Genomic DNA, 14,391 nt, shown 5'->3' with positions numbered 1-14,391 from the left:
GAAAGAAGACAAATATTATTAATGCTTCTTAAACTTTGATGTGAAGTTCTACTATGAGGGGTTATTATACGCTATTAATTGTATTTTCTAATTGTTCTTAACCAATGAAACAGTCTATTTGGACAGTTAAAAACAGACACTTTACCTCTCTGTCAGACTGAATTTCCTGTTTAGTTTTGTTTGTTCCTGTTCCCGTACCGGATGGGCCTGGAGAAAAAAGTAAAATGTAAAAACGAAGTTGAATAAAAGGATGTGCTCTGTCTATTAAAATGCTTCCTTTCATTTATTTATGCTGTATGGCCAAAGCAATGATTTTTTTTAATTAAATTTCTTTTATTTATTTTGACAGTGGGAATTTAACTCGTGGCATTTTTACACACTAATTATTTAGCATATACTGTAGTATAATCTGACCATAATTTTTTTCTTACCTATAGGATTTCAACAAATGTTACACAATCCATTTAAATGATAGCACAGATGTTAAAATGCTAAGATGACATCACCATCTTCAAATGCTACAGCTTCTTAAAGTACACACAAATAATGATTGTTCCAAAGGATATTTTAAATATATATACATTTACAGGAAAAAATTAAACACCTACACCATCAATATAAAAGGCCTAAAAATACCCAAGACAATGGTTGATTTAAAAGAGCTTCTTTAAGAACTTTTTTAAGAGTTACTTTGCAATTACTTTGTCTTTATCCATGTGAACATTCAGTTTTTTATGTAGTGGCAACTGCTAAAACAACATGCACACGTTTTTGTTACATTTTAGCCATTTTATACCGGTCTAGCCATCTTATATATTTTTGTAATCTACTGTATATGGCACCACACCAAAATTTCTTAACAATGACAGCTCAGGTGTAAAAGAATATACAGGTGCTGGTCATATAATTAGAATATCATCAAAAAGTTTATTTATTTAACTAATTCCATTCAAAAAGTGAAACTTGTATATTATATTCATTCATTACACACAGACTGATATATTTCAAATGCTGATGCTTCCTGCTGTTGACCAACTTTATGGAGATGCATATTTCATTTTCCAACAGGACTTGGCACCTGCACACAGTGCCAAAGCTACCAGTACCTGGTTTAAGGACCATGGTATCCCTGTTCTTAATTGGCCAGCAAACTCACCTGACCTTAACCCCATAGAAAATCTACGGGGTATTGTGAAGAGGAAGATGCGATATGCCAGACCCAACAATGCAGAAGAGCTGAAGGCTACTATCAGAGCAACCTGGGCTCTCATAACACCTGAGCAGTGCCACAGACTGATCGACTCCATGCCACGCCGCATTGCTGCAGTAATTCAGGCAAAAGGAGCCCCAACTAAGTATTGAGTGCTGTACATGCTCATACTTTTCATGTTCATACTTTTCAGTTGGCCAAGATTTCTAAAAATCCTTTCTTTGTATTGGTCTTAAGTAATATTCTAATTTTCTGAGATACTGAATTTGGGATTTTCATTAGTTGTCAGTTATAATCATCAAATTAAAAGAAATAAACATTTGAAATATATCAGTCTGTGTGTAATGAATGAATATAATATACAAGTTTCACTTTTTGAATGGAATTAGTGAAATAAATCAACTTTTTGATGATATTCTAATTATATGACCAGCACCTGTATATATATATATATATATATATATACTGTATATATCAATGAACAAAAACGCTACATAATAAAATAAAAAAATGAATAATTTTGGTTTACTGCATTTTGAAACGAAGGCTTACTAAGTGCACTAAAATTCCTTCCATGTCCAACATATCACTTCCAACACACACAGTGTTTACATTTTCATAAATGTTTTTGTGGTAACTACACAGTGGTATGAAAATCTGGCATTTGTCTATGGTGCAATGGGTTGATAGTAAAATGAGCCCTGAGTTTGAAAAGCTATTTCAGATAACAGACAATGCTTAATTCCCTTCGTCTTACCTCTGTTGGGATGTAGCTCCTGGTCTTGTAGGCTGGTTTTCCGTGGTAGCCGTCATACGGATTATGCTGGCCAATCACAGGCTGGAATGCTGAGCAGTGCTTTTGGACATTGGTGGCAGTGTTGCTATAGTAATGCTCTGACAGCTGGTGGGAGGAAGGGACTTGTGTACCGGATGGCTGCTTCCGATAGACATCATGAGATGAAGAGTGAGAAACCATGTTGCTGCTAATACTGTGTTCTGACTGAACCGTGTCTCTCTCTGACTCCCATTCTTTCCCTCTCTGTAGCAGTCTCTGCGTCTCTTCCCATTCTTGAAGTCTTTGTTGCTCTTTCTCCCTTTCTCTACTTAATCTTTCTATCTCCCTCGCTTGTTCTCGAAGCTTCTCTTGCTCCTTAATTCTCTCTTGCTCTCGTTCCTTCTCCCTCACTTTCTCCTCTCTTTCTATCAACACCTCTCTCATAACGTCTTGGTCGTTCTGTTCCCGCATAATCTGACTGCTGGTGTCCAGTGAGTGGATGTAGGTTCCATCTTGGACCACACCCTGGTACGAGAATCTCCGTCGGCCTAGGTTAGTGGGCCCTGACTCAAGTGGCTCAGGTGAGGATGGATGGTTCTGTCTTGGCTTGTCTGGTCTCTGGTTTTGACTCGTCAAGCCTGATAAGTTTGTTACAGACTGACTCAACTTCCTGCTAGTTTCCTCAAAAAACCTCCTGCGGTCCGCAAAGGGGGGAATGTCGGACTCGTCTGATCGACCTAAACGACCACTAGAGGAACTTGTTCTTCCTCTCAACGTCCCTGCTTTTCCAGAACACATCTGTCCGGTCGCTTCTTTATTCTTACTCTCTGTGGGCTGCTGGTTGGCCGGTGGGGTTTCTGGTTGAAGCTTGCGTTCTAGCGTCCAGCGCCATCGCCGTGGTTTGCCTGCAGGTGTTGACTCCTCCACTACATGTACACACGCTTGTCTGTTACGTTCAGAGATCTGGGTTTGTGTCTGAGAAGTTTGATAACTCACAGGCCTTGTTCTGGAATGTTCTTCAGCATGTGTGGTATCATGTACTGGAACTTGCAGAGGTGTTGGTTTGGATGTTTGCACAGGTGCTGTTGGAGGGTCTGGACTTGTAAAGGTTTGTGCTCTCTGTTGATTTTCTCTCTTTTCTAAAGGGACGACTACCTCCGTATGAAGATCTGTAACCTCCTCCTCCACTGTCTCCTCATCGCAACCACCAGAGTTTCTACTTTTATGAAGCTGAGCCTTCTTCCTCTGGATCTCATTTCGCAGGTTGGTGGCAAAACGTTCACTTCTACGGCGTGATTTAGAGTTGCGGAACTGCCTCTTCGAGGACTGCTTTGTGTCCTTGCCATCATCTGCCTGCACTTCTCCTCTACGGGTCTCATCCGGGTGGGTGTCCACACGAACTGTATGCTCAGAGAACCTATTCCCCGTATGATTTTCAGACTGCAGCCACGCATTCTGTCCACAATCAAGCGTTTCTTCATCTAACCTGGGATCCTCAGGTTCTGAAGTTGCTAGTGAACCTGGTGTGGAACACCTACTTGCTCCCCACTTACCCTGGGCCGTATCTGGGACGATCTCATTGAGATACAGAGGAGACTGTGACCACTGGCATGTGGGAGATGTGGAGTGGTCACTTCTGTCACTGGAGTGATTCATCATACATAGCTGAGGGTCTAGAAGTTTCTCAGGGGCACTGTGTCTGTGCATGGCTGGCTGGGTAGCTAAGTCTTCATCTATGTTCCTTTCCAAAGAGGTATTCTCTACAGATTTTGATTGGTCCTCTGAGTGTTTTTTCTCACTCTCTCTACCTGATTTTCTTTGAGAGTTGAAGGTATAATACGGTTCTAATCTGCTCCCTTGTTCGCTGTCTTGTTTTCCATTCAAATAAACATCGCCAGTCAACACTTCCTGGATTGGAGGTTGATCTTCAACCATGCAGCTGTCCAGACTCGGAATGCCAACAGGTGCAGACACACATCGCTTATCTTCCACACCTGATTGGCTCCTGGTAGCCCTGAAACTATCCCTCCTCATGGGTGGCTGAGGTGGTGCACCTCGCTCCTCTTCGCAACCGTAGGAGGACGGCCGAACCTTAGCTTTGGGCCTCTGAGACAGTATCTTTGATTTAAGACTTTCACATTCTTCCTGTAAGTTTCTAGCGGCCGAATGTTGGCCTCTGTCTGGATACCTGCTAGAGGAACCCAGACCCTGAAGAAGGTTGTCCATTGAGTTGGTCTCCTCAGGTTTGACCGGGACCGTATAATCAGATGTGTTAGAGCTGGCGGAGAAGGAGCTGTAAGCGGAGTCACGTTTGTTGTTGAAGATGACCGGATCGATGGGTGAGAGCTGACTGTCATAGTATCCCTGGTGAGGAGGATTCTCTAGACTCTCCATACTCCCTATTGAGCTGCTGCGGTCTGTGCTGTAGTGCCTGGAGATATGACCCCACTGCATGGACAGCTCACTGCACAACAAAACAAAGAAGCAGAAGTGAGGAACAAGGCGGGACAAATTTCAGGACATTTTTAAAAAGTCCTTGAGAAAAGCATAGTGATAAAACCAGAAAGAATTTACAATCTATTATCAGCGTGGAATGTCAGTATTAAATTAAGGAAAGTGCACAGGGCTGTGTTTATAAATATTTGGATTACATTAAGGAAATCTGGATTGTAAAATCCTTTAGTGATTGAGTAGAAGCATAAAGCCGCTCCACCCTTGGAGGAAGAACGCAAGTGAGAAGTTACACTTCCACAGGGAAATCACCATCAATTCTAGTCCCATCCCAATCCCATCACCCGCCACTTCATACAGAACATGTCTGAACATTTCACCATCATTGTAACCAGGGCCGGGAGCGCCTCCAAAATTACCCAGCAGACAATTAAAATAATAAAAAATTAAATACTTATTTGTATTATCTATTAAACAATGACAGAAAAATGTAAACATGATGCATAGCATGAACTTCGATTATACTGTATATCTGCCCAACCAGAATATGCAATTGACCCCCAGTCGAGCCAGCCTAGTACCGGGTCTGATTGTAACATTATATCTATACAATAAAATAGGCAGATAGGGAGGAGGATTCACATATTAGATGTTAGTGTGAAAAACAGGAATAATTGTGTTCAATAAATATCTTAAAAGTTCAGTGTTTTATCATACACCTACTGTAATATTTCAATGGTTTATCTAACCTGAGGGGGCATTAAAAGCAAATATTGTACAAATATACCGCTGGACATTACTTTTGGGCACTACTATACTGGATATAAACTTCAACAATACTATGCCCTTTATTCCATGATACGAGTATGCTGCTCTAATCCACCACAAATATCTAACATAAGTTAAACGTTAAAGATATGTGTGTTCTGGTCTCTTTATTGGTGATCTGTTTGAATCATGGGTCTGAAAATAGTGGTGGCATCCGGTAAGGAATTTGTTGACATAAGATGTGAGATCATCAGCTTCCTGCTGATTGTTTTCCTTGTGAAACTTGCTGGAAGCAAAATTCCCTACTCCAACAATGGGTTCCATCGCTTACCCTCTCTCTCACACATACAAAGATCTGTTAAAGCTATTAGTGTAAAGAGTCCAAACGGTGTCTGCATAAATGTAAAACTCAGAACTCGAACTAGTTCAGTGTTTCCCCTACCATTACCCCCTTGAAGGTCAAGTTCATTTAATTTTTTATGTAGCGTTAGATCACAAGAGAAGTCATTTAAGATTACCTTTCCTATATAACATGTCTATACCTTGTTCTCGTACTAAACAAACTAAATAGCATTATGTTATTTATCTTATTTACATGGCGGCATGTATTTTCTGTTTCTACGTGGTCGCACCTTTACAATTCTCCTCTGCTCTCTGTATCGAGTTCCGACCCGATGCGCGCGCACACACACATTCACCAGCGGACAGAGAGCGTATGTGGGAAAATATGTTGCGTCAACCACCTGAAAAAATTGCGTTTTTAAACGCTCCCATGGTGGTGAAAATACGCATGCCCAGTCCAGTTACCACCGGATGACAGGTTTTCACCCAGTTTATCCTTCGTTCCATCCGGACCGCAAGACATAATGAACCATTAAAAAAATCTGACTATTTCTGTGGTTTAAATTGAGATGTACACATCACGTGCACTCAGGGACATTTATGTTGATTATATTTTGCCGCTATATCCTCTAATATCTTTATTTAGCGCCAAATGCGCTTCATTTGAACCCTTTCCGTGAGCGCTGCTTCTCCAGCCAAAGACGCGTCGCATATAAAGACCTGCAGACACCAAGAGCAGGTAAATAAATGGACACTTTTTCTGTAACGCTTAAGTAAACAAAAATGCAAGTATTTTTAGCTGTCAGTCAGTTTACTGTTTGCTATATAGGTTTGTGACAGATTATAAAACATAACGCCTTGTATCTACATATAGCGTTCATGATATTAATAGCATAAATAATCAGCATGTTAAGAGCATTTCATTGTGAATCATGTTTTAATTGGAAAGAATATTTAGAATCAGTTCTAGTATGAATGGCATGGAAAGGATGTTAGTAACTTTGTAAGTACTCCTGCTCATGATATATTTATTTCAGTTGTTACATTTTGTTGTCAGTAGTTTTTTAAATATTAAAATAGACCACTGGGACTTCGCTTCAGCACCACAGCCTACAACACATTTTCGCAGTTACCAGACCTTCTATGTTTCATACACAATGTGGCTATCAGAATATAAAGTAAATGGCCTGATAAAACATTAGATTGATTGATTTAACATTATCTATTAAAAAAAGTATTGTCCGGACCTCCGCCGCAAAAAAACTATAGAGATCGCAGCCCCCCCCAAAGCCGTAAACCTAGGGGAAACACTGTAGTTCAAAAGCATACCGTTTATTTCACGTGTGTAGTGAGTATTTAACCGACCTGTTTTCACCTCCAGAGTGCCAGGGTACACTGAAAGGTGTGAGATGGAGCTGCATAGCCGGCGGGCCATCGGAGTTGTCACCGGTGCCCGTGGTGCAGGGTCCCTCTGACAGCTTCGCCAGGTGCCAAGAGTGGGGACGGATCAGCGGTACAGTGCGTCTGCTCAAAGACACAATAACCAACATGAAGTCAGAGAGACTGAACAGTGCGGGATGTTTAAAATCAACCAAACATTCACAAGCATCAATTACTGACAAGAAGAAACCACAATCTGGAAACCACAGTATTAAGCAGTTGGGAGAAGGCCCTATATTCCCAAAGCAGAGTCAGTCTTGATAAACGCAGTAAGTGATCAAGGGAAATCTGTTCGAAGTTGCCATCTGGAACAATTTCATATCTGCCATTTACTGGTTTACTAAAACGAGGGTATCGAGCTTCCTTCTTCGAAATGTCCAGCAAAAATGGCCTATTAATTTATAAAACAACACCACTCACATAACAAAGCTCAAATTCCCATCATTTTCATTGACAAGAGTGAAATATTCCCAAATGTTCCAGATGACAATATAGTTCCTAGGGGAATGAAAGGCTTATCATCTCACTAATAACAATTTTAACCTTGAGGAGCGAAGTGAAAAAAAAACTCAAACAAGCAACTATGTGTCCAACTATTTGCATCCAACTATGCAAATGTGTCCAAAAAGCAATATTAGGAAGAACAATCTACTGGTATGACGAAGAAAGTAGGAGGCTTTCAGTTTCAAAAAAAGATAAATGAAGAATATTAAAATAAACAGTTCTACCTCTATTGGTTTTGATTAGCTATTTAATAGTAGTTTTACCTCATAGTAGTTTCTTTTTTGTGGAATATTTCTTCTAATATAACATGAGATAAAATGTAAAAGTGTAAAATAATGAAGTTCCATTACTACATAAGCATAAAATATTCAATAAATAGAGGTTAATATATTGTAAAACCGAAGCAAAACTAAACATGTTTTCTTAAAAAAACTCCACAAGTGTACATTATGGAATAGAATTAAACCCCTGCTTTACTTTACTTTACAAAATTCCCCAAAATCCGTACAGTAACCCCAAGTTTACTAGAAAATATCTACTGTTCCTATCAAAACACCCAACAAAAAAGCCAGTGAAGCAGGCTGAAACAACTACTGGTGCCTAAACTTCGACCTCTGCTTTTCTGTTTCTTTACAATTCAAAACATGTAGAGATACTCACAACACTCCAGATGTTCTCACAGAGACAAAAAATGTCAGATAAATCCAATCCAAGACTGTTGATAGATGGTTAGCTTCAGGTTCAAGGTGAAGATCAGGCTTAAACCGTCAGGAAATAACCCTCTTTAGAAACTATAAGGTCTGTCTGCGCTCTGAGTGGTCAGTTTTTATCAGGACCCTAACAGCTTCAGCGGTCATATGAGTGAAGGTTGGCAGTCATTTAGTGGTGATGAGGCCGCCTGAGGCTTTGACCAGATTCCTAGTCCAGGAAAAAATGAACAGACAAATACTCCCCCACTTCCCCTCTTAAACATCAGCTCTCTCTCTCTCTCTCTCTCTCTCTCTCTCTCTCTCTCTCTCTCTCTCTCTCTCTCTCTCTCTCTCTCTCTCTCTCTCTCTCTCTCTATATTTTAAGTCACAACCAAAGACCAAACATTCAGTCCACTAAACTCCTTTATAGGGCACATTCTCTCTCACTTACACACATCCCACTCACTCTCTCTAATGACATTAGGCGGAGAGGAAGCGGTGCTCAGACGAAGAGGAAACAATGTTTGGGGAGATAAAGTGGCAAGCCACCGCTAAAATAATAGCTAGCATTCTCTCCTATTATTGTTTGAATGGGGAAAAATGTGAGGGCCGCTTCCTGTCTCCCTGGGAGAGCAGTCGATTTCGGCCAGCAGTGGTGAGCGAGTGAGGGGGTGGAGAGAGAGAAAGAGGATATATGGGAAAATATACAGAATCTGGTAAGCAGAAAAATGGGAAACGAAGCGGTTGAATAAAACAAAATGATTGAAACGATACACCGTTGATGTGGCATTCAGCCAGGTTTTGTTTTTATGCTCTTTTTAACAGTGCTGAAAGCACAACAAAAGCTGACAGAGCGAGAGAGAGAGAGAGAGAGAGAGAGAGAGAGAGAGAGAGAGAGGCTAGTAAAATAAAGTTTAATTCATATCAGCCGTGCTTAATAAACAGCTTTCGTTCTCGTTGTTCTAATCAGAACAGCTAATGAAAGTCAAAATGGGGTCAATGTGACTAACAGTCACAACACTGAAAATAACAGAAAAACTCATAAAAGAAAATGTTGTGAACATGATTAATCATGTGCAGAAACACATCGTGACTGCTTACAATCTCCCACTAATGGACATACGGTACATTTATATATTAATTCGCTCATCCATCTGTAGAAGTAACCTTTAAATCTGTTGCCTTGTGTCTTCTGAAACTATACACCGTCATTAATCTCTCCAGTGTCTTCATGTGCAATAATTACAGTTATCTGAAATAATTGTGGATAGGTCGGTGTCTTAAATAAGTACTTTGTACCATGGGTGTAGCCAGCTATGAGGTCACCGACGTCAGGACCTCTGTCATTTTTCATATTGAAAAATAAAATGTGAAGCTCTGAATGAATATTCAGCAGGTTAAAGCTCTTCTGAGTGTCTGCGTTACACGTATATAATTCAGACTATAACGTTTACAAAGTTGTTTACTGTCCGTGGTGTAAAAGGTGGATTCATTTCACTTGATGCGAGAGGCTGGCGCCGTCATCCGATTGAAAGAGTTGCAAGTGAGTGCATGCGTGGGTATGCAATCTCTGCACTGCATAACCGTAATGACACACTTGCATACCCGCTTTCACGTAATGACATACTTTAGGAAGTAAATACAGTGGGGAGTTGCGTATTGGAACATTTTCATTTTTATTTTGGGCATGTTTTTCAACGCATGATCTCTCAGCATGCCATTGTCAACTTTAGTCATATAAAATCATTTTCCCCTAAAAAAAATGTTGACAGTGAAAATGCTGGGTGGCTAGTGTAACAGAGACCAGTGAGAGAGAGCTGTGCAAGGAAACTTGACTCCCGACTTCAAGGGTTGCTCTAGCGACAGACGCTTAGCCTCTTCGTTAGAGCGCTCGTCTCCCATACCGGACAGACGCGAATTCGAGACCCGCGGGTAGAAGGATCAGTTAGTCATTTTGGAAAACCGCTAGCCACAGTATCAAGCCCTGTTTATAGGTATAAATTCCTAAAGTGTTTTTTTTAGCATATACAGTGAGGGAAATAATTATTTGATCCCCTGCTGATTTTGTAAGTTTGCCTGCTTACAAAGAAATAAAGGGTCTATAATTTTTATGGTAGGTTTATTTTAACGGATAGAGACAAAATATTAAAAAAATCAGGGGGAAAAATGATATATAATTGTTATAAATTGATTTGCATTTCAGTCAGTGAAATAAGTTTTTGATCACCTACCAACCAGCAAGAATTCTGGCTCCACAGATTGGTTATGTGCCTATATGGACCACAGATTAGTCCTGTCACTTTAAGAAAGTACTCCTACTCCACTGTATTGGTAATATTAGGTAAAATTATTGACACCCCACCACCATGGACGTCACTCATTTTCAAATCCTGGCTACGGCCATGCTTTGTACTATACTAGCATGTAAAATATACTTTCAATTTTTTAAAGGAACTGTGCGCGGAGGATGTGTTTAAAATAACTGATGACATCACAAGATGTGATGTCAGTGTTTATTGTGACATTTGTGAGGAATGTTTGGTGACACACATACATGAGTCAGTTGTCCATGTCCTCTGTTCAATACTGTAAAGTCCCTTCCTCTCTCTTTTGTCTTCTTGCATTATTCCATCAAAGTTTTCTCTAAGCAGGCGTCTCTCTCTTACTGTGGGATAGGGTGACATGGTTTACCAGTGATACAGTAGCATCGCGATGCTAAAGCTTCAAAATACCCTACTGGCTGTTTTAGTTTCACATTTAAAAGCAAGCCTAACATTTGTTGTATAAATGCTGTATAAATGAAATATGTCGCACATTTGAATTAGTTCCCACGTAAAAATGTTCTAGTGTACTTTATTATGTAATATAGCAAACATTACTAAAATTTAGGGCTGTCACGATTATTAAATAACCGTCTCATCGCGATTGTTTGACCTCATCGCGATGGTTTCAGATCATCGCAATTATTGCACATCTCTATAGAAGACACTAGGGGGAGCTGTAGTGCATCTGCATATTGCATATTTTAGTGTATATATTGTAACTAAAGCATGGTAATACTTGTAAAATGTACCACCACAACACAATCACTTTAAAAAAAACTAAAGCATATACCATAAAAATAACCTGCAGTACAATTTCATATTATTTCAGTGTGAAAACCAATCTACCAAAGTCTCATTAACATAGAAGTAAACTTTTATTGTAGTTTTGCAAGTGATAAAAAACAGACTAGAAGCTTCTCTATGACTGACAGCATTTAAATGGTGGCTTCAATTCACTCCTGATCAATTTGCTTAATTTACAAGTATTTGGCGGTTGTATTATTGACACGTAAAAGCCTAAACCTCAAGTATGATGACCCAATCTTTTCCTATGTATTTCCAAGAAAAAGAACATTGTCTTTATATTCAGAACAATATGGTCGTTTCAAAGCTGAATAAAAAATGTATGAGAATTAAAAGTCAAAGCTCTAAAACAGACAATTAATCGTCATAATCGCAATGATTTATTAGACAATTAATCGTCAGCCAAATTTCATAATCGTGACAGCCCTACTAAAATTATTTAGTTTTTTAGTCTTACCATGGTAATTATTAAAGTATACTACAGTATTTGCTACAATTTATCCAATTACTACAGATAATAGTACAAAATATTGTAGTGTACATTAAGTAAGTGTGGTAATACTGTAAAATATTACAGTATAATACAATTTACTAATAAATACAATGTTTTCATTCATAAAATGTTGGTTTATTTAGCATATTTAAACAATGAACATGGCACAGCATCGTGATACTACACAGAACTAGGGATGGGCGATATTATATCGTTTGCGATATACCGGTAGAAAATCCCCACACGATAGGAATTAGTCTTCCCGCGATATAAACGATAAATTCTAGTTGATGACGTATTTCTTTGTGAGACCCATTCACAGCTCATATGTGAAGCGAAAACGGGTATAGCGGAGGGCGGATGAGAAGCTGAGAAAGAGTTTGCACTACAAGACGAGCTCTAAATTAGGTTGGCACTGTAGATGCATCTGAGTTAATGTTTAGTTTCACTTTCGTTTTATTTAATTCGTTTGTATTCGTTGATAGTCTTTAAGTATTCGTTGATAGTCATAATACGTTACACCACAACATTTAGTTTGGCTAAAAGTATTTATTTAAACATTCGTTAGATGTTATGCGCGCGTGCGCAAATTGTTTAATATTGTTATGCACTCCCTTTTTGTGTTCTCTGTGTGTCCGTGGAGGCGTGAAGAGAGGCACACAACACAGATGATCATTTCAGTCACTTTACTTGTATATATGGGATATGATGGGATTCTTCTCAACCATCCGCACCGGAACCTGCGAGCACACTCTCTTAACACAACAAACTGAACCTGTCCCCGTACAGTGACGTAACAGCATGTGATTGGCTAATACACTACTATGCATTTGTGCATAGAGAACTACACATTCAACACAATTTAACCTAATCCAACATTATAACAATATGATTTCTTGCCTATATACAGGATGAGCGGAGTGTCCCGTGCGCAGCTCGCGCCCACATGTGCTTTCAAAGCGACCCAGCGCGCACAGCACTGCTGCCTGTTTACATACAGTACAAATGCGAGTTTGTATTACGTTATTTTAAATACGTTTATGAGCGTATAAAAGCATGGATTATTTAATTAGATATCTTTTATCCGCATGTTTCTGTTCTCTTTCTGTAGCGCGAGTCATAGACAGATTCAGTGTATGTTGCTGTGAGAAGAGAAGGTTCACACAGTTCAAGAGAGAGTGATTGACAGCGTGATGCGATCGATCGTTTCCACACAACAATAGAATATATACAGTTTTAGGTATGACATGATGTGTTTATTGAGCTTTAGATTTAACTTTTCTTTACTACAACCTTTTGAAGTCGAATCTCTCTATTATATTGTATATTTACAAAAATACTGTAGGTATATTTTAGGAGCTGTTTGATTTGGGGTAAGTTTTACTTTTTGATAATATTTGTTTTTCTGAGGGTCTAGACTACATGCAGCTACTATCACTTGATGCAAAAAACAGCAGTGGATGGCGTCGATATGGATATATCGGCATTTTTTATCGTTACCGCAACAAATACCAGGAATAACCGTGGTAGAGTTTCAGGGCCATACCGCCAACCCCTACACGGAACCGTGATACTTCAGATGGTATAGTATCACAATATATGTTTTGGTATTGTGACAACCCTACTGTGGGGGATGCATAACTTACTGCGTCCATAACTAATATTTAGTTGTTTATTTTAGCATAACAAAGCGACCCAGAATAGAGCGTTTCTATGGTCATTTGTACAGACTGTAATGCAGATCTGGCAATTCTGTTTCTGCTCAGATCCAGCTGGCCATGTTATTAACAACATGTTGAAAGCTTTAAAAAATAAAATATATTACTAAATCATATTAGTTTTTTGTCAGATTTCACTGGCCTTTCAGGGAGACATTCCAAAAGAATCTGTGCAGAAAGTATGTGTGTGTATGTGTCTGTATGGCTATACTTGTGAGGGTCCAAGTAAAAGAATGGTAAGAAGCGCAATCAGCATTGTTTGCTCTCTGGTCACCCGCTTCCCAAAAACAGCACACGAGACATTCAGGCTGCATTCCATGTAATCACCCAGGCTTTTACCAGTACGGCCACAGTGAAAAACCCAATGCAGGAAGGGAGCAGTCATGAGCAGGGCTCTCCAGCACAATAGCTTGTTTGTTGTTTTGGATTCACTTTCACTCAGACGTCCTTCTCTTTTAAATTACTTTTCTAGAGGAAAGCATGCATTTAAAACTGCTTATCGACCACATCAAACCCAAGCAGAGAGATGTGCCAGGTCATGTACTCCGTGGCCTTCTTTCAATCGAATGAGCATGAAGTCCGTGAATAAAAGTGCGGGAGATTGCCGACTCAAAAACAAACACAACAGATGTTAAGACAGACAGGCATCAGTTCACAGGACTTTGTGGCTTACACCAACAGATCACGATAATGCTACAAGTCACCAGTTTGATCGCCCTTTCCTTGGCAGCAGCACATCTAAAATCTCGTCCAGTATATCAGAATCAGTATGTTTTTACTGTAAAGAGAAACAGGCAGAATATTGAACAGCTATCTAGCTTAATGCATCCGTTAATAAAAAAAGCCATTTTGTGCAGTCTGACACTTATGTAA

The 14,391-nt window shown here is 39.4% G+C and overlaps 1 protein-coding gene across 4 annotated transcripts in view; it reads right to left on the bottom strand.

Moving 5' to 3' along the window:
• The window catches only part of shroom4 (shroom family member 4), a 42,936-nt gene that overhangs the window by 3,743 nt on the left and 24,802 nt on the right, over positions 1-14,391 (bottom strand). For 2 of the 4 annotated variants that reach the window (XM_057342115.1, XM_057342124.1), the window contains exons 3-5: positions 6,912-7,070; positions 1,968-4,449; positions 146-207 (exon numbers count right to left, since the gene is read on the bottom strand). In XM_057342115.1, the coding sequence (XP_057198098.1) occupies positions 146-207; positions 1,968-4,449; positions 6,912-7,070 (2,703 nt within the window). Of the gene's footprint in view, positions 1-145; positions 208-1,967; positions 4,450-6,911; positions 7,074-8,150; positions 8,502-14,391 lie in introns of those variants that run through there. The other 2 variants (XM_057342141.1, XM_057342132.1) reach the window with 2 other exon arrangements.

The sequence above is a fragment of the Triplophysa rosa genome, linkage group LG1 (assembly GCF_024868665.1).
Source record: "Triplophysa rosa linkage group LG1, Trosa_1v2, whole genome shotgun sequence".
Taxonomy (NCBI): domain Eukaryota; kingdom Metazoa; phylum Chordata; class Actinopteri; order Cypriniformes; family Nemacheilidae; genus Triplophysa; species Triplophysa rosa.
Note: the sequence above shows the minus strand (reverse complement) of the source record. Positions and strands in the feature narration are given on the sequence as shown.